At 31.4% G+C, this 26,279-nt stretch overlaps 1 protein-coding gene across 3 annotated transcripts in view; it reads left to right on the top strand.

Annotated features, from left to right (window-relative positions):
* LOC148601679 (uncharacterized) overlaps positions 1–24,772 on the top strand; it is a 56,396-nt gene extending 31,624 nt beyond the window's left edge. For all 3 annotated transcript variants that reach the window (XM_088555676.1, XM_088555678.1, XM_088555677.1), the window contains exons 2-9: positions 1,391–1,568; positions 2,615–2,743; positions 6,077–6,257; positions 7,091–7,173; positions 8,058–8,112; positions 9,904–9,986; positions 11,876–11,956; positions 13,103–24,772. In XM_088555676.1, coding sequence (XP_088411802.1) covers positions 1,391–1,568; positions 2,615–2,743; positions 6,077–6,257; positions 7,091–7,173; positions 8,058–8,112; positions 9,904–9,986; positions 11,876–11,956; positions 13,103–13,509 — 1,197 coding nt within the window. In that variant the 3' untranslated portion in view covers positions 13,510–24,772. The remainder of the gene's footprint in view (positions 1–1,390; positions 1,569–2,614; positions 2,744–6,076; positions 6,258–7,090; positions 7,174–8,057; positions 8,113–9,903; positions 9,987–11,875; positions 11,957–13,102) is intronic.
* The last annotated feature ends 1,507 nt before the right edge of the window (positions 24,773–26,279 follow it).

The raw sequence follows: 26,279 nt of genomic DNA, 5'->3' as shown, positions 1-26,279 counted from the left end.
GACAGATCTCCTGCTTATTAAGAGTTTGGTTTAGACAGGTCTCCTGCTTATTAATGGTTTGGTTTAGACAGGTCTCATGTTTATTAAGGGTTTGGTTGAGACAGGTCTCCAGTTCATTTAGGTTATGGTTAAGACAGGTCTACATTTTATTTAGGTTTTTGATAAAGACAGGTGACCTCTTGTTTATTTAAGAGTATTTCTTAATTCTTTAGTGTTCAGTTTAGACAGGTTTCCAGTTCATTTAGAGTTTGGTATAGAAAGGTTAATTTAGGGTTCTTCTGTTTATTTAGTGGTAAGTTCAGACAGGTCACTTGTTCATTAAGAGTTCAATCACCTGTTTATATGGGGTTCATTTTAGACAGGTCTCTCTCTAGTTTATTTATGGTTTTGAATATAAAAGGTCTCCTCTTTATTGATAGTTAAGACAGGTCTCCAGATTATTTAGGGTTGAGGTAAGACAGGTGTCCTGTTTATTTACAGTTTAGTTAAGGAGGTAGACCTAGGGTAAGGTACATAATATTTGAAATCAGTGATATTTATGTATCATGTTCAATTCCACCAAAGCCTTTCAAGCTTTCTTTTGAAACGTAATGATATCAGTCCAAGTTACTTCGATGCTAACATGAGATTGATGTAAAATGGTAAATAAAAAACATTCCAATGATTTGTAAGAGTTGTGTCCCTTACCCTAGGTCTACTTCCTTCGGACAGGTCTCCAGTTTATTTGATTTGGTAGAGATGAGTCTCCCATAAATTTAAGATTTGGTTAAGACAGGTGTCACTGTAGTTTGATTTTTAAAAGTTATGACAATACAAAAATGAAGCTCCCCGTGCAGGTCTGGGTGTTAAAAGAATAGGCCTGCAGCACCGCTAAGCTTGTCGTAAAAGGCGACTAAATAGTGCTCAGAACCCTAGCCGGGGGCTAGGGCGCTCTGCCCACAGAGCAACTGGGATGTGTGCCCCAGGTGGTGGAATGGGGTACCCCTGGCGTGTTACATGCTGGGGTTGTCAGGCTATAATACGGAAAACCTGACCACAAACCATAGTGGTGCACCGTGTTTGGAAATATGCCACATTCCTCGCACGTTAAAGAACCCTACTGTGGTGTTCTCCCGGAGTAGGAACCATAAGGCTCTGTCACAGGAGGCTAAATTGCCTGACCCTACCCATCTCTCCCTATTTCCAGCCAGTGGCAATCAAAATTTGTCGACCCCATTGTCCTTGTGTCCCATCCCTCTTTCATTTCATCATCATTTCATGTTCATTTTATCATCAATTTCATGTTCATCGTCTGAATATAGCTGAAATATTTCTGCTCGGACGTTAAACCCCAACAAACAAACAAACAAACAAAAATGAAGCTCAACTTATCTGTATTTTCTACTTTCAGACATTATCGACAGTAAAATGGCTGCTACAGTTGCTTTGCCTCATGTTAATGTTCACAGAGTTTTCTGCCGCAGCCATTGCCAAACATTGCCCACCAAATTACATTAGACGGTTACTATGGATTAGTGGTGGAAAGGTTTCTCAAGAAATTTGCTGTAGATTTGCCCAATGTAATCCAGGTAAGTTGGAGAAGTTTGTTTCAGATTTGCCCAATGTGATGCAGGTAAGTTGGAGAAGTTTGTTGCAGATTTACCCAATTTGATGCAGGTAAGTGGGAGAAGTTTGTTGTAAATTTGCCCAATGTAATGCAGGCAGGTAAGTTGGAGAAGTTTGTTGCAGATTTGCCCAATGTAATGCAGTTAAGTGGGAGAAGTTTGTCATAGATTTTCCCAATGTAATGCAGGTAAGTTGGAGGTTTGTTATAGATTTGTCCAATGTGATACAGATAAATTGGTTCACCAAACTTTTTATAATGGGGATTGTGATTGTTCCCTTTTGCTGTAAATGGAATTTTTCAGGGGGTGCTTTCCATTATACAGTTGTAACTACAGTTTTTTATTACATTATTTGTTGGTACCCAATGATTTTTCTCAGACAATATACCAGACAAATGAGAGGTGTGATATGTGATGGTTGGTTCAAACCACCTAATGAAAAACAATTAATAACTCATTAATTTTTTTTAACTATCTCCATATTTTGATATGGAGTCTTGGCTGTGTTGAGTGGAGACACTATGACACAACTTCCTCCATCTCCACTGTTTACCAAGGCTATAAATTTACAGACAAATTTTAGATGGCTTCTGCTATGAAAAATATGAAAAAATTTCTGGCTAAAATTTGTATGCATATTCACACAATAACCAGTCATAAATTTACAGCCAAATTTTAGATGGCTTCTGCTATGAAAAATATGAAAAAAATTTTGGCTAAAATTTGTACGCATATTTACACTATAACCAGTCAGAAATTATCTCATAATATATTACAATTCCAGGAAAAACAATAATGCAAGGATTTTTTAAAGTGTCACATAGGATTTTTAAGTATAAAATAAACCAGTACTAAGTCATCCTCTGCATGAGTTTTGAACAGACCTTAAATTGATTTCATAAATCTCTATAGAGCAATAATAATGTTTGAACAAAAAAAATATTTATTAATGACAATGTAATTAGATGTGACTTTCATATTTATGTTTATAAATGTGTTTCTACTTATAGGTTACTATGTTCGGACATGTGAAGAAGATTTCGGTAGAGATCGATGTGAACAGTGTCCCGAGAAGACGTTCTTATTAGATAAAACCAATTCTACCAATGCACATACCTGCCCTAACTTTGAATGTCCTGGTAAGATGAAGTCAGCTCACAGGGGCAGATATAGATCCAGGATTTTATGTTGGGTGGGGTACATAAATAGAATTTAAGGAAGTAGAGCTAGGGTAAGGGACACAACTCTTAAAAATCATTGGAACGTTTGTATTCAGCATTTTACTTCTATCTTATGTAAGCATCTTATTAATTTGGATTCACTTTATTCTACTTCAAATGAAAGCTTGAGAGGCTTTGGTGAAATTGAGTATGATGCAAACATATCACCGATATCATGAGTTATGTCCCTTACCCTAGGTCTACCTCCTTAAAAAAGCTGAGTGAAGAGAGGCAAGAAGATTTTAGGGGAAGAATTTCTGAAAAATCAAAACTTCATGCAAAAAAAAAAAAATCCCATTTTGTAGGGGGGTGTTACACATGGCATGCCTTTCCTTAGATCCATGATTGGCTCTTTCATCCTTAAAAAAATTTTGACAATGTTATATTCAATTAACTTAAGGAGTAGTTAATGTTTGCAAGTAGTGTTACTTGCTGATGTCAGTGGAATTTTAATCTTCACAACAGTGTTTTCAGGTCTATTTCAGGAAAACAAGTATGGGAGGGTTGGATAACATATTTTATCATATAGATATCAGTGATCGATTAAATGTTTCCTGTTTAATTAATTTTGATAATTCACTCTGTAAAATAAATTCAGCAAGTTCACTTTCGCCCGTCAAAACTTCACAAGAATACGCCAATTTCTGAATTTAAAGTCAATGTTGAAAATAGCAATGAATTATGGAGAAAACCTTAGTAATGAATAGGATAATAAATTGGTAATCATGAATAACCCAAAATAAAATAACTAGTGCTATGAACACTTGAAGATTTATCTTTTGTGTGGAACAGGTTCTGTGTACTCGTTAAATCTTGGCGCTTGTGATCATGGCAGTTTTGATCACATTTTTGATTATTCACTCTTTTCTAATTAATTATCCTATTATTATTTTATCCCAACACCCACATAATTAAATTGAGTTTTGCCGAACAAGATACCATGTTCATTGGAAAATACCTCCACCCATTCAGTATTAGATAAATGCTGTCTAACCCCCTGGAATAGCCGCCAGTGGAAAGCAGAAAATTTCATAAATTCTATAAGTTGGCAATGAGCAATGAGAAAACATCAGTGTTTAGGGGCAATTAAAAGAAAAATACTATTCTTTCCCTCATTGAAATTAATTTTGAATGGCCTAATGGGATATTGAAGTACATTTCAATATTTACAATAAAATATCCCAACTTTTTATCAATCTTCTACAATGAATTTGATTCGTGATAAGTGTCTCTTGTGTTTTTCAAATAGATATAGATAAGTGTATTAAACAGTCTTGCCATAATTGAATTAACTCCCTTGGCATTAGTGTAACATAATTTTAACAATGTTAAAGTGATTAAAATAGGCCACACTAATTCTACATATCACTGATTTATGATCGGTAAGATATTTTCTAGGACATTGATGAAATGTGATATAGCATATTTATAAAATCAGTCTAATACACATGAAAACATGAAATACAATTTTTTGTGTTTATGTTATAGAAAACATTAGGAATACATGTACATGTATGCTATTCTTAAGAATTTTTACTAGGATACATGTATATGAACAGATCATGCATATTTCTTTTAACATCTTCCGTATGAAATGTTAGTGTAGAGGTTCAAGTTTGTAGGGACCTGATGGCCCTACAGTCTTTGATTTTTACTCACCCTCTCTCATTTTCGTTTGATTGAACCTACATGTATGTACATTACAGTTATATCTATGTTCCGTAGAAGGGGGTATACTTTTTCTTATCTGTGTTTTAAATAGTAATATGATTTTAGACTTTGTCTATGATTATGAGTATAAGCTATACTATAATAGTACTAATTTTCAGGGTGTACTTCACAGTGGAAAGAAAGGAGTGAAAAGTAGAACCAGCAAAATTGATTTGTATCACTAAATAGAATTATTAATCATTTATAAAACCACGAAATAGATACCTGCAAATATGATCATGTGACATAATCGGTGAAAAATAAGTAACTACAAAATTTAATATGATTACAATACATGTATTGGACTTCACGCTATACATATATGTAGTAATTGTCATACATTCAAAACTTTTTCTTCAAGTGGAAATATAGTGTATACAGAAGATTTTTTGCATATTTTGCTGTTATGGTGCTATTTGCCAGAGAATTCAGCAGTACACCACTATTAATGACTTATCTAGGATTTTTATAAACTTTGGGGTTATCTACTAAGTGAGAATTTAGATGGCTGATGGTGTTCGAAAATGTTTTTTTTTCCTGTATTTTTTAGCTGCATCACGTACACAGTCATTTGATATTTATTCTAGAACAGACCAATTTATAAATGTCTAGGGCCATGAAATATTCGCTGGATAAACTAAATATGGATCACTTAACAATTTTTTTGCAATTTGTTAATGAAATATTTCCCGGCAGACATTTATATAAAGAATCTAAACTTGATTATGCAAGAGCTTATTATTGTCGTTAATACAGAAAAATATTCATTCAGTACGAGTCATGAATCATTACTTATGATGTTACTCATCTCTTGTTAAATATGATAAATTATCTATGAAAGACAATTAAAGTGACGCCAACCAAATAAATTTTGCAGCAAATTGTGCCTTTCTGTGTTAATAGTATTATGTAATTAAGTGAAGTGTTGCATTTCATGTCTATAAAATAACTATGGCACATGCTAACATTGAATTTGTCACATTGTTTTAATAATGTATGACTTTGGATTAGTTAGCAAATGACGTTCTTTGGAACAGTTATTTCTAGTAGGTAAAAATTGGGACCAAAAACCTTATTAATTAGTGCTTCACTTGTTCAAGTGCCAGGAGGAAATTTGATGCTTGGCTTGGAACTTTCTGGTTGGAACTTTAAAATGGTGTCACTACATTTTCAATGTGTGATTCTCGTGTTTGTAGGCTGTATGATAAGAAATTTACCTTAAAATCAACAAGTAAACTGAAAATAGACAAGGTCTGAGCGTCAATGGCTTGATCGGAAAGCCAATCTTAATAAACCTGTCTTTGAAAAATTTACTTTTGTATATAGCTGTCCGTCTGTCTGTCTGTTCACACTTTATTCCATAACTTGAAAAGCTTTGATGATAACTTACTTTAATGTTAGTCTTCATTTTCACATATCAATGTTCCTTTTCTTTTCTTTTCTTTTTTTTTTTTTTTTTTAAATTTTAACACCCAAAATAGGTGGACTGATGGATAGCAAGCATTTTACCATAGCCATTATTTCTTTTTGTCTTTTTTTCAGTTCACATGAGACAAGTGAATTACTTCCCTTTAGGAAGTTGTAATCTTCCTTGTCTGTGTGATACAGAGAAAGGATATTATCTAAAGAAGGATAACCCTAACCACTGTAACTGTTTGCTGTACGATGGGTCGTGTGCAAGTTGGCAAGTCCTGTCTCTGTACGGGAAATGTGTTTCACCTAGGTAAGTAGCACTGCCACAAAGTTGAACATGACAATGTGTTAGTGTGAAAAAAGAAATGATGTGGTGGTACTGAAAAGTCTTGATATGATGGTATATGTACTGATATGTATAATACTGTATAATTCATGTGTAATTTGAATATGGTCACAGTGAGCAGTACAATGTAATTTATTGACCACATGCATTTATTGACTTACCAAATGACAACGATTTACTTCTTTTACACAGCTTTTTTTTTTTTAAATGATTCTTCTGATTGATATGAACAATGTATTTTTAAAAATAAAAAAAAAGCTTTTATTATATATACTTTGACAGAACAGAGTAAATAATGGTCTTTGTAAAAGAACAATCAAGGGAACCAAGATTCTAGCGGAAATCTAAAGAATGCAATCCATGGACAAAAGACCAGACATGGAAAAGAGACAAACACACAAAGTACATAAAGAAACTGAAATAATACATACATAGTAAGAAATGTAAATGAGCAACTTGGACTCCACTAAAAACTGGGAGCATGGACCAGATGCACAGGTAGGGTAAGCGTCCAGAAAAATAGCAAAATCAAATACAAAAATACCCATCAAAGACATGATTTTTTTCCACTTTTTAGCGGAAATCCTCCATTTCAAATCTGTTTTTTACCGTTACGATTTTTTTTATTGTATATTTACTTCCAATTTTGCCAATTTCCGCTTTGTTTGTAGACATCATAAAATCATTTATACATGTACCATCATGCTGAAAAGAGGAACATGATTTTTGCATGATAGATATACCATCATTTTTTTATACTGGTTTAACTTTTATTTATTTCTTGTTTTTAATTACAGACAGGCAGACTTAATATTAGAGGACACTAAGCCTCGCAACCCAGCTACATTCCCACCGTATTTTGTAAACCCTAGAGGAGCAGGTAAGCTTACAGACTTCCTTTATGCCCAGCTATTTTGTTGTTGGTTCATAGTTTATTACCTTTGTATATGTTACTCATACTTGTAGTTTCCTTATTGCGTATAGTGCAATGGACCAAATACATGTCTAGAACTATGTACTGGGGCAGATTAAGAAATTGATAAGGGGTTCTAATCCAGAAATTTAAGAAAAAAACCTTCTAGTTTCAGCTTTTAATTGCTTAATTTTGTACAACTTTGCACAAATGAACACAATTTCCAACAAAAAGGCTTCCTGAACCTTTTCCTGGATCCACCACTAACAAATCTAATCTGTTGTGAACGAATGAGCTGCACAGAACAGGCACACAATGATCAGTTCACAGAACAGGCACACAAAGATCAGTTCACACTTAAACATCAAAATGACACAACCCTTACGAGGAAAAAGAAAAAAAATCTAGTATTAAGTGTTTTAATAATGTCACATTAGCCAAGCTAGTAACTGTAAATTTTTGTAAGAATCCGGTAAAATGGCAGAAATCAGAAACATGCATGTCAAAACCCCACCGATTTGACAATATAATATTGCTCAAGGATGTTGTCTCTCTTTGAAAAGACCATTATTTGATCTCTGCATCATTGGATTTGATAAAAACTTTTGCTATAGGATCTTAGAAAAATGAGATTTTTGACAGTTATCTGCCCTTGAAATGTTCATTTTCAGTGCATTTCAATGAAATAAAAACTCAATGGGCCAGCATGATATGGAAAATCTTGTCAGTTTTCCTCGATTCTGATTGCACAAAAAGTCAAATTACACTATCAAAATGATAGTTTTTTTTATACCATGTTTCACCTACTGCCTGATTCCTACAGGGAATGACGCATAATTTTCTCTTTTCAGAAAATAGTAAAAGTAAAAATACTGACTCTAAAAGTAGTTTATCTACAACTAGTTGGTAAGTATTCTATAACAAAACAATGTATTGAGGTACAGCTAAGATCAATGGTAACCATGGTTACCAACCATGCTAAAATGCTCAGTGAAGCATTATACCCTTTTCTTCACATTTTATGATCTAAATCAACATTAGCAAAATATAATATAACACAAAATAATCTCAAATCTTTAAAAAAAAATGTACTTGAAAGTTCACACATACTTTTTTTGTAATTTATTAAAAAATTGACATAGATATTAAATTTGAGTTTTCCCTAGTCACAGTTAAACCTGTCTTAAGTGAATATCTAAGGGAGAGTAGAATCATGGTCATATGAGACAGATGGTCTGTATTGATGGGTTAATTTTACATAGAGGGCATTGCATATTTAACATAGTCTTTAAAGAGGCTGTCCATGTAAAAATCTGGCAGATCATATGATATGGTTAGCACATGATGTATTTTATTCTACTAATTTTTTCATTCCAATGTAATTTTTATATCATATGTATGTCAAATAGTAAAAATATTTTCTTAAAGCGACAATGGATGGCTCGGAAAACGATTTTAAAGTTCCATTACAAGGCAACCAAATTTTACACAAAAATAAAGTTATCTCCCATTTCCAAAGAATTTCATTGCTTTCTATGTAATTTTTTCTCTTTAATCCTTGCAGTTCATCAAAAACCAATATTCATCTTTGATAAGGGTGCATTTATGATATGAAATGGATGATTTTTATGCCCCCGCAACGATAAGTTGGGGGGCATATTGTTTTACCCCTGTCCATCTGTCCGTAATTCCGTCCGTCTGTAATTCCGTCAGTCTGTAATTCCGTCAGCCTGTAATTCTGTCCGTAATTTTGTCTGTCCCATAAGTTTTCCACACTTTTTTTGAAAATCCTTGAAGATATTGAACTGATTTTTTGGATGTGAGTCTTTCATGATTAGTTACAGATCGAGTTAAAGTTTCGTTCCACTACGCTGAGTTTTACCAAAATTATGGGCCCTGGAATTAAAAAATTCCTTGGAAATAACAGTTTTCCACACTTTTTTTGTAAACCCTTGAAGATATTGAACTGATTTTTTGTATGTGAGTCTGTCATGATTAGTTACAGAATGAGATAAAAGTTTTGTTTCGCTGCGCTGAGTTTTACCAAAAATATGGGCCCTGGACTTCAAAAATTTCATGGAAATAACAGTTTTTCGCACTTTTTTTGTAAACCCTTGAAGATATTGAATTGCTTTTTGGTATATGAGTCTGTTATGATTAGTTACAAATCGAGTGTAAGTTTCATTCTTCTATGCTGAGTTTTACCAAAATGATGGGCCCTGCACTTTAAAAATTGTATTGAAATAATAGTTTTTTGCTATTTTTTTGTAAATGCTTGAAGATATTTGACTGGCTTTTGGTATGTGAGTCTGTCATGATTAGTTACAGATTGAGTTTTAAGTTTCATTCAGCTATGCTGAGTTTTACTCAAAACCACATGCGGGGGCATCATTTGTGTCTCACAGACACAATAACTCATCTGACAAAGTGCTTTTTATAATTATAAGTTATGATATAGCTGTATGAAGGTTAAATGCGGGGGCATCACTTTATCTAGTTTTTTTGGTTTTTTTTTTATCGAAACATAATTTATCATGTGTAATCCACTGCCTGGTTTTTGCATGGGGATTCTCTTAATACAGTTATTACTAAAACACAGGGGGTTGCTAAGACTGGTTTGATTGTATATAAATTTTAAATGGATAAAATGGATAAAATGGAAATATGTCATCTCCATCTCTCTATCTTTTGTTGTAGCATATTGATATCACTAGTGCTTGTGGCAGCATTTGTTGCTTTAGTAGCTGTTATTTATTTTAAAGTCTACAAACAGAAGAATGGTGAGTTAACAACGAAGGCAATTATCTGTAATAAACAGACACCCATTTTTAAACAGCACAAAGGATGTAAAACCTTAGAAACTGTTTCAAATTCTTCCAAAATAAAATCACTTATTTACCAAACATTTTGAGGTAAACTCATTTTTAAGAAGCACAAAGGTTGTGAAACCTTAGAAATCTGTTTCGAATTCTTCCAAAATAAGACCACTTAATTACTAAACGTTTTGAGGTAAACTCATTTTTTAGAAGCACAAAGGTTGTGAAACGTTAGAAATCTGTTTCACATTCTTCCAAAATGAGACCACTTAAAGGAATTTGAATTGGGAGTAGCAGTTTTTATCACCGGAAAAAAAAGTTTAGAAATAGTGAAAAGAAAATTTTAGAACTTGTGGCAGTAAGATTGCCGGTATAATTATGTTTCAATATCTTATTGCAATCAGCAGGGTTCCCACACCTTCTTGAAAAACTGGAAAGACCTTAAATTTCATTTTAAAGTTCAAAGACATGGAAAAGACCTTGAATTTTACCAATTTCTTTTAAAACCTGGAAAAATTCTGGAGTTTTGTTTTAATAATTGTCTGTTGCTTTCATTTTCATAAAAGGAAGCTTCATTAATTGAAAGATTTTGGCATAAAATCAAAAGTTTTCCTTAAAAATTGATCCTAGAAAATAGTGAAAATAGCCTTGAAAAAATCTTGAAAAACCCTTGATTTTGTGCTGTAATATCAGTGGGTACCTTGAATCAAAATTCAAAACTGTATGTGATTTTCGTCTGACAGGTCGTCCACATTTGATTGGTATGTAAGGATAACAATGCAATAGAAGTAAATACAAAGAATGAGTAATAAACTGATTCATCTTTTTCAACTCATGAATATCAGAAAAAAAGGTAGGGGCAGATCCAATGGGGTCTAAGTGTTGGACCCCTCCCCCTTGTTATTAAAAAAATGATTCAGTTGTCCAAAATTTTTGGAAAATCGACCTTTCCAATATCTCCAAAATATACATTGTACAGCAAAACCTCTCTAAACCGAATTCCTTTCTGACTGTAGAATTGGTTTATCCCTTTCCGACTGTAGAATTGGTTTATCTCTTTCCTGACTGTAGAATTGGTCTATCTCTTTCCGACTGTAGAATTGGTTTATCCCTTTCCGACTGTAGAATTGGTTTATCCCTTTCCAACTGTAGAATTGGTTTATCTCTTCCGACTGTAGAATTGGTTTATCCCTTTCCGACTGTAGAATTGGTTTATCTCTTTCCGACATGGTTTATCTCTTCTGGACTGTAGAATTGGTTTATCCCTTTCCGACTGTAGAATTGGTTTATCTAGGTTCAAAATACATTTAAACTGACACAATACACTTCAAAAGTTGTCTGGTTTAGGCAGGTTTTCGGTTAATTCAGGGTTCGGTTGCACATGGTAGAATATATCTGTGCTAGATTTGGCTTTCTATTTCATTATTTTTTGTCTGATTACTTCTTTCAGACTATTAGATTAGTGTTTTTTTATAGATTTGTGAAGGTATGGTTATTTAAGTATTTTGAGGGCACTCTACCATCACACATGGTTATATTGGTGGCACCCCACCTTGGCATGAGGGTAATTTATTCACTAAAATTTGAAATAAACAGCCTTTACCCTTGTATGGTAATGTAAAAGTGTCATCAATGGATATCAACATAACAGGAGTACATGTTCACATGTAAATTAGTTTAAAATAGTTAAATTAATCTTCCAACATGCATGAAAGTTGGGTTTGATCATCTGGGGCACATTTTAAAAATCATGATAAAGGCAGCATGGTGCTAGAAGATGAAGGCATGATGCTGTGCCATGTTAAATTGTTCTAGGGAAACCTGTATCTGAGACTGTTATTTTTTCTTTACAGATATTACCACTGGTCCTGAGAGAGTTGTGCTACCAGTGATCAACAAACCTATAGCAAATGTACAGCCTCATACCAGAAATGGTAAGCAGTAGTATTTGTATACTGTGAAAGTACCTTAATTCCATGGATTCCAATGCTTGTAGATTAGGGAAGGAACACAAGTTCATGGATTCTTGAATTTGTGATTTCAGGGTTTTTAGTACAAACTTCAAAGTGAATCTCATTTTTGTTGGGAACCAAATTTTGTGGTTTGGCTTACCCACAAAAACCACGAAAATTGGTACCCCACGAACAATAGTACTTTCACAGCAATATGAGAAACCTAAAATGTTTTGAAAATATATAAGATTGTTTCTTGATTAGAACATTTGAACCCAAAATATCAAGTATCATAGGTAGAAATAAACAGACAAAGACATAAAATATATCACTAACTCATATTGACAACTTTTTGGTAAAAAAATATTGAACAGACTATTTCTTTTTTCAACAAATCAAATTTATCAACTTCTTATGTAAAAATACTCATAGATTTGATTTCTAGTCTTTTGATGCTAGAATCCAGTTGTTAGCTCTTTTTTTTACACAAAAAAATGAATCTTTCTAAATTTACACTTAAACTGCTAATTATGTACAGTAATTCATATCTAAAGTGAAACCTGCATAATACAAAACCTGTCTAAACCAGAAACATATCAGTTTTAATTTATATTTTAACTTTGATAAACCAAACTCTGATTAAACAGCACAAATTTAAGTAGCAGTTTTTTTAAGAATCATGCAATTTCTGTATAATGTGATACACCTCAAAAAAGGCTATATACTTTTATTTTTAAGTTGCTTTATAGGTCTATATTATGAAATGTATAATCAATCATTCCAATCTGTCTGGTCTTAGGAGATAATCCATATAGAAAATCCAACAGTTTCTTTTGAATTAAAGTGTCTTTTACAGAGTTGTTTCCCTTAATTTTGAATTGTACAGTACATTCTATTTGATTTTTATCTCCTATGAACAAGGGTTATTCGAAAAGCCACTTGTTAGTTTCTGTTTACTATAATATTTCAAACACAATATTAAAAATAAAAATATGTAGGCTTTCCAACCGTGAATTTTGCATGATTCTTAGCTGGAGTACTACTTAAAAGTCCAAAAAAAGGCTTTGGTGTAGATAGGTTTTCACTGTACTTGATACACATTAATTGCGTAGGATGATATTTTTTCAGAGAATAAAGTAAGCAATACTGTAACCATTAGCAACCAGACACCAAGTGTCAACCATTATTTAACAGCTCCAGCAAGTCTGGATCCTTCACATACCAGTAGTCATGTTGAAACAGAGGTGGAATCTCCATCTGTTCCAAATAACCCAGGAACATGGCCTTCACCTGACACAGAACAACCTGTTAACTTGAACTATGTTGACCTTTCACCTTGTCATTTATATCAGTCGATACGGCGACAGCAACCAATGGATGGATCACCTGACACAGCAGCATCACAACCATTGTTACATAATGTTGAACACTTATATCCAAGCTTACCGCCTTCTACAAATTTACTGTTTTCACGAGCGTCATCCCAGGACTCTGATATTGACGATGACAACACAAATGTGAAATCAACGAGTTGATTCTCCTTATAGGAATGTATACATATTAGCATTTGAAATTTTTGTAATTGCTGGTTGACCTCTACAAAGTGTACATTTCTTTGACTAAGTCAGAACACCATTGTACAGAAAATTACTTTAAAAAAAAGAATGATATGAGTTTAATCTGCTATGCAAAACTAACATTGATTTCCTGATGATTCTTTTTCACATACATTTAAATTTCATTTGAATATATTTAATATGCCACAAATTTGAAATTTGAATTGGTTTTCTTATTCATAATTTTTTTTTTATGTAACAAGGGCATTAACTCATGTCTTTTTTTTTTTATTTGCAATTGACTGTGTTAAAGATTTGTACACATAGTAGTAAAATTAATAACATTATGTACATACAGTTTTTATACCTTGTATAAATCATGTGCTTTAACAAACAACTTTAGACATCATTTTTCTTTGTAAATTTTAATATGAAGGTAGTCATTAACTTGTATGTGCAATTTTCTATAACAAATTAAGTACAAGTCTTTTTAAGAAATAGGCAAAAAGTTATTAGCTCTATTATTATTGGCCATCTGTGGCTTATAGCCACTAGCCCTATGCAGAATTCCAGTAAAAATTGGCAAGAGCTGTCAGAAATTTGGTAAAGTTTGTTGAAAAAACATTTAGAAATAATTAAGGAAAAAGTTCAGCCTACTAGTTGGAGAAAGGTGTTTGGACAGACCTGTCTCCTTTTAACTGAAGAAATTAGAAAATTTGTCAATGAAACATTTAGAAAATTTGTTATTTTGACAGAGTAATCTAACCCTGAATTATTCATTTATGGGGAGTTTCAATACAGTTGTTACCTATTTACAGCTCCCTACCAAACAATATGTGGCAAATCTGATCTTTACCTATTCATTAAGTTTGACAGTACTAATAATGATATGAAATTGAAATCATGTATTTTAACTGACCATGATTTACTTGCTGCCTCATTCTTACAAAGACTGGTATTTTAGGTTATTACAAGTCCATACATTTTACAGAAGATTTCTTAATTATTTATGGTGTGTCTGTTTCCATTGAAACAAAATGAAAGATGTAGATGATGGTTGCTGTGATATATTTAAGGAGATAGACCTATGGTAAGGAACATAACTCATGAAGACAGTGATATGTTTGTATCATATTCAATTTCACCAAAGGCTATCAAGCTTTCATTTGACACAGAATGAAATCAATCAAAGTTACTTTGATGCTTACATGACACTGATGTAAAATGGTGAATACAAAGTTCCGATGATTTTTAAGGGTTATGTCCCTTACCCTAGGTCTACCTCCTTAATACAAGTCTGTGGACTACATAGACTATTGAAAATGAAGATGTGAATGATAAAGAATGTGTATTTCATGTTGTTCAAGGACAAATGAAGGACAAAAAAGATGGAAATTCACTTTTTTTAATGGTAGCCTTTTTTTTTTCAAATGGTACAGAAAAGCTTAAAGGAGATATTGAATTTTACAAAATGCTTCGTTAAAATTTCTACATTTATATTTTCCTTTTTTTTTCAGAATAGTGGGTATACACAGCCAATTGTGCCACATATGATAATCATATGCTGCTCGATTCATATGATAATCATATGACAATCATATGATATTTAACATATGATAGTCATATGATGATCATATGGTTCTCATATGTTAAATTTGGGTTGAAAACGTATGACAATCATATGTTTATAAAAAAATATATGATTATCATATGGTGCTCAACTTAGATGTTAATTATATGATGCAAACATATGATTGTCATGTGTGGCACATTTGCCTGTGTAATCAAGTTGGTATAAGACATTTTTTTTTTTAAATTAAATTGCCTGGTTCTTTAACATTACAGATTTTGTAAACATTTTCCATTCCAAATACAAAACTGCCAAAAAATTAAAATATAGAAGACTTAACATTTACCATTGTGGTACATACACCTGTATGATCTTGGAAGCATCTAGGCTGTGAAGTCAAAACTATCCATCCAAAAGTAAGATATTTTGTGAATGCCTTAAAATTGACCATCGCAGCATATATAATTTGGCAAGCATCTACATTTGTGTTATCTTCCATCCGTCCTTCAGTCCATTATAAATATTCTAGGCTCAGATGGCAGCAATGAACTATATAAATATCAGTGTGGTGTCCTCGTTGTTGTCATAGAATAACACCCTCGCCATTTAGTGTCGTTGATGTAAGTGTTCACTGTAAAGATGCTGATTTTTGACTACATTGTGTTATTTATCAAAATGAGAACCATTAGTTATGCAGTGTTTAAGTCACTTCAAGAGCATGTGTAATTTAAGTTTGGTAGGATGTGGTCTGACTTGTGTTTTCATCTGCAACTTTTTTTGTCAAAGTTTTTAATGCTTTGAAAGATTTTTTGAAAAAAAGTGGGAATTACATTGGTTGTTCTCATATAATTTATATGAGAACTTATATATATTGTTTGAATTTTGTTAGTTAAAACTATGTAAACTACCTTTAAATCTGCATAAACTGCCATTGTTTTCTGAAAATCAAACAGTTTTGGATATAGTTGTTAAATTTTTTATTAAGGTCAACAAAAATGGAAATTTGATAGATGGGCATTCATTCTGTTGAAGGTTAAGGATGCAGACCTAAGGTAAGAGACATAACTCTTGAAATCAGTGATATGTTTGTAATATATTCAATTTCATCAAAGTGTTTCAAGCTTTCCTTCGAAACAGAATGAAATCAGTCTAAGTTACTTCGATGCTTACATTAGATTGATGTAAAATGGTGAATACAAATGTTCCAATGATTTGTAAGAGTTGTGTCCCTTACCCTAGGTCTCACTCATTAAGATGATCGACCCACTATTTTTTCAAAGAACACAATTAGCATATCAAATATATATGAACTTATGTAAAAATACAATTTTAAGTTTAAAAAAATAATAATAATATAATGCTTGCCTTTCAAGCCAGCAAAGTTCTTTTTTGGTTTAGTACTGTTAACTACCAGAGAACAAATTATAAACCATTGTATTCAAAACTTAAGTAGCACTCCAGCTAAGGATCATGCAAAATGTGATTCATGGGTAAAAGCCTACATATTTTTATTTTTGATATTTTGTTTGAAATGTCATAGTAAACAGAAATTAACATGTGGTTTTTCATATTACCCGTGCTCTTTGGAGATAAAAATTGTATAGAATGCACTGTAGATTTCAAAATTAAGGGCAGGCAGATTTGAATGAATAATTACACATTTCATAGTATAGACCCATAAAACAACTTAATTACAAAAATAAAAATATGTAGCCTTTTTTGGGGCGTGTCACATTTTTCAGGTTTTGCATGATTCTTACAAAGACAACTACTTAAATACTCTAATATGTTTCAAATGTATGATATTTCTGTGTAAGGATAGAAACTTTGCATTAGCCACACTGTCATGGAAATCAAGACATAGACAAATGCTGTGGCTTATGTCCAATGTATTTGAATAGGCCATCCCCAAAATTGAATTAGCCACATTCAAAGTCATCAAGCATTTGGCTGTGTGGCTACCTTCTACTGCTAATACAGACTTTTGTAAAGATAGTTGTTAAGGAAGAATATGGTATGAGGCTTTCCTTTCAAGTCAGCAAAGTTCAGCTCAACATCTGTTGTCATTTTTATGAATCTTTCAAATCTTATAGATCTCCAAAACTCTTACATTCCAGTTGATATGAGTATTTAGCAGCCCTTATATATTTATCAAATATTGTACATATACATATTTACATGGCTGCTAGAATTTAGCAGATTTTGTAAAATCAATTTATTTACAAAATGTTAGATTCATTGATTCTTTGTGTGGAACAAGATTTTACCAAAAATCACCTTTGTCCAGAAAATTGGTTAAATAAGATCATGACATAGTTAACAACATTCTGTGGACAACTTACTGTAAACGTAAGAATTTTCATGTTATGCTAATTTTCGCAATTTTTGTGGTGGACTGAAAAGCACAAAAATATTTACTTGACACAATCAGTGAAAATTATCAACCAGGAAATTTAATATGATGTATAGATATATATATACAGTATTGTTCATGCGCTACCATTTTAAAAAAATTACGTAGTTTGAACAAATCATGAAATCAAATTCACATTTCAAAACAAAATGTTAAACTTTGAATGATAAATATAATTTTCAAATAAAATGCAAGAAAGAGGCCAAAAAGTAACAAAATTATAATCTAATGAAATCCAAGAAAGAGACCACAAAACAGCAAAATGATAATATTCTAATGAAACCCAAGAAAGAGGCCACGAGGCAGCATAATTTGGACAAACCTTAAAACTTAAACCCATGAATAAAAATAATTTCACAGTAATTTTAATTCTTTTGAAAGAAGATTATTTGTATGATTGGTTTGTTTTGCTTGATTTGTTAGTATGTCTCTGTATTGTTGATTAGTATAATTAGTAGAAGTCTTCCTGTATGTATTTTGTGTGTGTTGTTTTGTGTATTTTTGTATTGTAGACTGTGTTTTTTTTCTTGTATTATTTCATCTTCAGTGCTGAGTACTTAATTTAATAGACTGTATTGATCTTCTGGTTTAAACCTTTATTACAATGTACAAGTATTTATAAGAGTCATTTGTAAGATTTGAAATATGCATACAAAAACCTACCAAAATAACAATGTAGTCTAATTGATAGTGGTCAAACATAGGAGAATTGGCCCTTGTTTGATGTCAACACCTTAAAGTTGGGAATTTTTTTCCACTGGGGTTTTAGAAAATTAAGGTTTCTGCATAAAATAGAATTATCTACTCATGAGTAGAGTAAGTCATATAATCAGAAGAATTTTGTCAAATTTTGTCTGTTTTTTTTGCATACTATGATTTTGAATTATTTGGAAATTGTAAAGCATCCATGATTTCATTAATTTACAGTAGCCAAAACAATAAATATATTGTGAAACTTTATTGTTTGTTTGGTTTGCTGTTTTAATTGGTTTTCAGATCATGAATTTTCCATTTCCAACTAATTGTAAAATTTACTTTGAAAACTTAAATGCTCTAATTTTCACAAAATTCCAAAACTTTGACAAACCATGAAAATATCCTCCACTAATAGTATCTTAGTGGTATAAGAGTTTGGGTACCATTCCCTTCTACTCGATATGTTTGAAATTAGCAGCATGAAATTCTTGATTCAGTTTGTAAGAATCTGTCTGTATTTTAAATTTCATGTTGCATCCTTTCTGTATAGTTGTTTTGAATCAGTATATTTATGTTTAAGATGTATTCTGTAAAAAAATGCATGAAAAACAATGAAGTGCTAGGATTGTGTGTTCAATTCAATTTATTCCATTATAACCCATAATGCAGTTGTACAGTTGACTTAGGTTACAACCCACCATATGTACACATTGTGTTTATTTGCATGTCAATTTCCAAAGGTGCCCATCAAGGTCAGAACATATAATCATTAATTTAGATAGAGCATTCAATATTAGTTCTTATTCTAATGACATTGTAATTCACTATTGAATTTGTGAAAACTTGTTATGTTTGTGATTGTATGCAATTCTATATTTAGACATTCCAATATTTGGTCGGAATTTGTCGAGAAAAGAAATGACAGGATGATTAATGTATTTCTTGAACTTTGCACAGAAAGGTATTAATAGACAAAGATACTATATAACTGGAAATATTCAGAACAATCTAATTTTTGCGTTATTTTTCAGTTCTGGAAGTAGCTCAAATTCATTACAAGTTTTTTAAGTACCACTCTATAGACTGCCAAAATTAAATTCGGCGAAAGTAAAATATACATATTGGACACCCTGCTACATAAATTACTAGTTTTACCGTATGGCATATGATTTTGGAAAAATGAATGGCATAATTCTTAGTTATTTTTTTTTGTTTTTTGTTTTTGTTTTTTGGTTTTTTTTGTGAGAGGGGGTGTATTTTTGACAAGTTTATAAAAAACAAAAGAAGTAACTATGGCAACACTTGCTGAATTATTATGTTTACCATTTACACATATGTGACAATTTGATTGGATCATATCTCAAATAATAATAGACTCACCAATAAAAAAAATTGCTTTATGTTTTTCATTTTAAAAGTGTCTTTTGGCAATATTTTGAAATAGAACTTTTTTTTAAGTAATATATAATATTAATGACTAAAGGATTAAATATCATTTTATAGTTACTTCATCACAATGAAAAATTTTAGTAATAATATATAACATTAACAATTAAAGGATTAAATATTGTTTTATAGTGACTTCATCACATTTAAAATTTTAATAATAAAGCAGCAACAAAAGGAATGAATGGGATTTTGTTTGTTATAGTGCTGTTATTGTAGTATTGTGGTAGTATTAAGGATGTTCACTGATCTATTTAAGGAGGTAGACCTTGGGTAAGGGACATAACTCATGAAGTCATCGATATGTTTGTATCATATTCAATTTCAGCAAAATCTTTCATGCTTTTCTCTGAAACAGAATGAAATCAGTCAAAGTCACTTTGATGCTTACATGAGATTGATGTAAAATAATGAATACAAACGTTCCAGTGATTTTTAAGAGTTGTGTCCCTTACCCTAGGTCTACCTCCTTAAGAATAAAAAGGATTTCAAAGGATTGTGAAATCTTTTAAGATCTTTCATGCAAGAACAACAAAAGAAGAAAAAAATAGTTAGGCCAATGTGCAAGTTTTTGAGATATAAGCATTTGAATTTTTGGCAGAAGGATTTCTCTAGATTTTCCATAGGTTTTGTCTTAGTTCTTTTTTTTTTTTTTTTTTTTCGATCAAAAACACTAAAGAAATAACAAGGATTTCATAAAAAAACTTACCAAATAACATTATAAGGTGTGTTTAATGAAATTATGAAAAGAAAAGTGGGTGTCACTGGACAAGAAATATTAAGACTACAAAATGGATAAAACCAGACAAGTACGAAAATAAGACAAAATTGGCTGAACATGACCAGCAAATTTTCTTAAGCTGATCTTGGTGAGCTCAAATGCATAAACCATAATTTAGTAAAAAAAAATCAACATGACATTCATTCAATATAAACTTTTCAGTTGTAGTATTATTTCAAATCTTTGCTAAAATACCTTCCTGTGTGAATATAGTATAAGGTAAATTATGGCTATGATGGTGCAGCATGGTAGGGAATTAAATATCATTCTTGAAAATGGCAATATCATTGTGTATTCTTAATTAACATTTCTTATTATAATATCAGAGTTGATGTCACTCTTGTTTTAAACTTTTATAGACCATAGTCACAGATTTACAGCTATTATTTGTTGGTTGATTGACAGTGGGGTGTGTTCTATTAGTACCAATTTTTTTAGAAAAAATATGCTGATTTTTTTTTAAATGACAGATTTATTATATAGGGATTGGGAAGGCAAGGGGTCATGGTCATTGGTAATTTACTGCCTCTTACAGAAAATGACCCTTGTTATAAAAGAAATTAATGTTTGTTAACAAATGACCCTGTCAAAATTTGAATACCTTTGACAAAACCTGAAAATTACCCCTTCTTAAATAGTCCTTACTAATCACTGTAATCCTTATCTTTTATCTTTTTTCATCCTTGCTGGACTTAAAATACTTATGATTAAGTTCAAATTTAAATTTAAAGTCTTTTATTCCTAAACCCTTTTGTGTCTTTGAAGCTGATGTTATTTTAAGTTAGATTTCCAATTCATAAATTATTAAGTCTGTGAAGATGGTCTTATTGTGACAATAAGGTACTTTGTTAATTGTTTCTAGTGGTTAAACCGCTTTGTTATGGAAACTTTTGCCTTGCTTTCAGTGGTTTGTAAACACTATAAAAAATTGTGATTTTTTTATACATTGTTCGATGTTGTGAAAAAACAAATGTATACTTTTAAAGTTTTCATACTATAACATCAATTTTAATAGTTGTTCTATTTTAGGCTGTTTAAGATGTAAAAGTATTATTTAGAAATTTTGGAAGGACTGATTGTAAAAGACCTCATATAAAAATGAATGTGGGGATCAATACTTTTTTGGGAAATTGTGTATTTGTCTTCTAAGGCCCTTTAGCACCTTTAGAAATACACTGTAGAAACTGTTAAAGCTTTGTAGTATTTAATATTGTAAATTGATATAATTGCCCTTGAAATTGGATTGGTAAAATATTTTACTTGTATTTTTTTTGTATTTCCCAATATTTGTTTTCTTTTCAGACATGATGAAAATCCATATTTATTATTCTTGGCTTTGAGATCATATTTATGACATTATTTTTTAACTTGTGGTAATAACTCCTCTCACTAACCCACATCATGTTTTGCTTTGTGGGTGTACATGTTTCAGTATGTCTCTCTATCTTGTATCATTGCTTACTGGATTCTAATGAATGGGGTTCTTCCCATGGACAGTTCTGTTTATACTAATTTCAACCTTTTTCAAAAGTTGACATCCTACAATCGTGTTTGACTTCATAGTAAATTCACTAACGAAGTGACGATCTTTATAATCATTTCTATATTATACTTTTTTTGTATTTTTGTCATGAAATTTAACCATAGCAATTAAAATTTATTAAAGTTGTGCTGTTTTGCAGTTGAAACTAATTATAGAAACATTTAGGATTGAGTAACAGGGATGGATCCAGACACTTTGAAAAGGAGGACTGCTAGCCGGGGTTTCCTCAGAAAAAGGAGGTGCTAGGACATTATTTGCCATTTTTTGCCAAGTTTACACATGAAAATGACAAATTTTCTAATAAAAGTTTGGTGTCAACCACTGCACCCTGCTCTGGATCCACCACTGCATTAAACTTTTATCATCATGCTTAAAAAAGTATTTTAATTTAAAAATCTACTTGTTTTTTTTATTTATACCTGTTGTTTAGAGACATTATGTATTTTTGAAGCCTTTAATTTTTATTTGTTATTTTTACAAATGGTTTTATTTTTATTTTTTGCCTTATTATTTTAATGGTATTTTTCTATTTATTCCAATACTGCATGTGAAGTCATTGTAGAAGTATATACATAATGTGCCATAACTTGATAATTTAACTTAATCAAATACAGTGAAATACATGTAGGTCTAAACTGAATTCTTTGGACTCTACAACTTGGAAAATAAATCAATCCTGTTTTTAGGATACATATTTTTGGACATAGGTTTTTCATATACAGTAAAAACTGTCAAGACTGTACCCCTTTTGTATGGTTTAGACAGGTTTTGATTTTCCAAGGTTCAAAATTTAATTTGACACAAATAAACTTTAAAAAGTGTCTGGTTTAGACAGAATATCAGTTTATTCCAGAGGTGTTAACCTTCGAAATTTTTAAAGTTGGAGATCTCCCTCTTAAAATGTTCCTAAGCCAGAGATTTGCTGCGTTCATATTTTTGTGACATTTTTACAAGAATTGAAACAATTTATTACAATTTAATCTTAAAATTCAATTAAGACTGGAGAAATTTTCCAGAATGTGGCTAAATCTTCTGCTTTGACATTTGAACATAAGCTGGAGACTGTTGAATTATTCATAAGATATTGGGAGGCTCCTGCTGAATGCATGTAACTTAAGAGACAGTGCAGATAAGAATCATGCATAATATGATTCATGCTTGCAGCCTACTTATTTTTATTTTTAAATGTTATAGTAAACTGAAATTAGCATGTGGCTTTTCATATAACCCCTGTTCTTAGGAAATAAAAACTATATAGAATGTACTGTAGAATTCAAAATTAAGGGAGATGACTCTATAAATGAGACTAAAATACAGTAGATATTGTTTGATTTCATTGTGGATTATTTGCTATGAGCAGACAGATTTCAAAATTAAGGATGATAACTCTGTAAATTACACCCAAATACAATAGAATCTATTGGATTTTCAATGTGGATTAACTCTTAAGAGCAGGCAGATTAGAATGAATAATTACACATTTCATTCTATAGACCTATAAATTAACTTAATGACCAAAAAAAAATGTGTAGGCTTTTTTTAGGGTGTATCACATATTACAGAATTTGCATGATTCTTACAAAGAGTTCTACTTAAACGTATGGTTTATGCAGTGATTTGTTTAGGCAGGTTTTACTGTATTATTAGAAGTATTTTAGATTACCTCCCATATTGTAGACAACATTCTACAATTTTAATATCAGTGTCTTTTTAATGCCTTTTTGTTAACTCAGTTCAAAGCTAAGCTGATAAAATGTCTTATTTTCAAATTGCTGTTTTTGTTCCTCTGATAATGTTTATGTGTGTTCCCTTTGTAAATAAATGTAAACTGCATATTTTGGCAGCATTTATATTTTTTGTTGTCATTATTTTAGGATTTTTTGTTAAAAACTAAAAGCATGTTCTATTGATCGTAATTTGGTATCTACGGAATTCAGTTTGAACAGGGTACTGAATTCTTTTCTATGGTTTCACCAACATTTATGGACGATGTTTAGTTTATGTATTTAATTATTGAGCATTCAGAAAGAGTTTTCACAAGGACTATAGCTTAATCTAAGTCATGTCATGGACTACAATTAATTCTGGATTTTTTAACAAATGAAGCTGAATATTTCTTGTAATCATTTTTCCACAGTTTTCAATCACAATCTACTACAGTGTGATATAATGATTTAAATAATGATCTACTTGCAAAATTTTAGTTGTTGAGAAATGTTTCAAATTGTACCAATAAGATATATTACTGTAACATAAAATGAAGAATTAAAAAATATTATTTTCTCCTCATGGGTAAAAATGGTCAGCTGACAGATAAACAATTTTTTTGCCTTGTCCATTGTGAAAATTCTTACGGAATGTTGAACAATTTTATTTCATATTGGAGAAGAATGGACTATTCTTATTGGTTAAAGCATGGTCACTCGGTATTCATTTATATGTGTTAAATTGAAAGAGGGCATTACCACACAGTAATGCCCTCCTGATTCTTTAAAGGTTGCTTATGTAAAGGACATCATCATAAATTAACTTGAAAGTGGTTATGCCTTCAACTTAGATAATGCCCTCACCTGTGGCTCGAAGCCTTATCTCTTTTCAGGCAATATCACCATCTCCTTGGCTGTCAATTTGTCTTGGTACTGTCCTTTATATGAGCAACAATTATACAATTATTCTTCATAAATTTTAGTTTTTCTAACCAAAGACTGTTTTACAAACTGTATAGTTGACTTGTAATGATATATATATTTTCTTTCATAATTAAATGAAATAATAAACGAGACGAACTCATTATTAGGTCTGTCTATTGACACATGTAATATGGTGCCCATCTGTCTGTTTGTCTGTTTACACATGATGCAAAAACTCCAGAACGATGTCAGGGCTTTGTTATACCTGTTAACCCTTCCTCTTTAAGAGGGAGACTACCTCTGTTTGGGTCAGTCTCCCTCTTTGAGAAAATCTCCCATTTGGGAGACACATATCTCACAAATTTCTTCCCCCTCCTCCCCCCAAAAATCTCACTCTTAGCAGAAATATTGCAGAAATTATGTTCTAAATGGCTTATTATTTATGTATTAAACGTAATAATCATTGAACAATGATCGATTAATAATTAATCCTTTTGTTGTGCTAATTGCTTAAATTTTGATTAGAAAACCATTAGTAGATTAACGAGATTATCATAGATTTTATATCAGCCAAAGTATCGGTTTTTCTGCGAAAAAGTTCGTAATGCTAAATCTGCCTCTTAGAAAAGCTCAAAAGAGGGAGATCTCTCTATTTGAGCATTCAAAAGCTTAACATGTATGCTTTCTTAGAATATTTTGATGTAAATGTAGCTGACTGTTGTTTTTTATTATCATCTGTGTCACCAAAAGTGAAAACCGATCTAGTAGTCACTTAGGTTGCACTATACAGATGTGATTTCATTGACCCTGTATAATTTTGTCAAATTTAAGGAGGCAGACAAAGGGTAAGCGAAATAACTAGTGATGTGTTTGTATCATATTCAATTTCACCAAAGTCTTTCAAGCTTTTCTTTGAAACAGAATGAAATAAGTCTGAGTTAATTCGATGCTTACATGAGATTGATGGAAATTGGTGAATACAAACGTTCCAATGATTTGTAAGAGTTGAGTCCTTTACCCTTTGTTTCTCTCCTTCAAAAAGGAATAGTGATGATTATGTTATATCTTTAAAACATTTATATCAATGACAAAATTAAAGCATGTTAATATGCTTCATAGGGGAAATCATTGCAAAATGTCTATTAATAACTTTGGTTAAAACGTTCAACGTTAAACAGATTCGTTTAAGGCTTTAAGGTTGTTTTTTTTTTTGGAACGAGTTACATCACACCGATTATTAATATTAATGCCCCTTTTGAATACTATACATAATATTCTTTTTTTTCTCTATCTTTTGTTCAAAGATAATGGACCTAAACAATACTGCTAGTGTTCCTAGAAATTATCTGTTGACGTGTATGTAAGCATATTTTGGCGGAAATTTATGTAACTTTTACAATCTGTTTTTGCTTAGTGGTAGCAATTGTTCTTTTAATGATATTTGCTTGATGTAGCCAAAATAATGTGACCAAAGGAAGAAAATATTTATTACAGTAGAACATCTTTTAGGAGATAATTGACAGCCATTTGACCACCGATCAATTTAAAAAAAAAAGCTATATACATTTTTGACGTCATTACGAACGAAATGTTTTGTGAAGGGGAACAAAGGTACTTGTTATCGTAGTTTTGATGTCACCAATCCTGAAATCCTCTATATAATGCGATAT

This window comes from Perna viridis, chromosome 12 (genome assembly GCF_037379345.1).
Source record: "Perna viridis isolate PV_CMFRI_1.1 ecotype Kerala chromosome 12, ASM3737934v1, whole genome shotgun sequence".
Taxonomy (NCBI): Eukaryota; Metazoa; Mollusca; class Bivalvia; order Mytilida; family Mytilidae; genus Perna; species Perna viridis.
The sequence above is the reverse complement of the archived record's forward strand: the minus strand, read 5'-3'. Positions and strand labels throughout refer to the sequence as shown.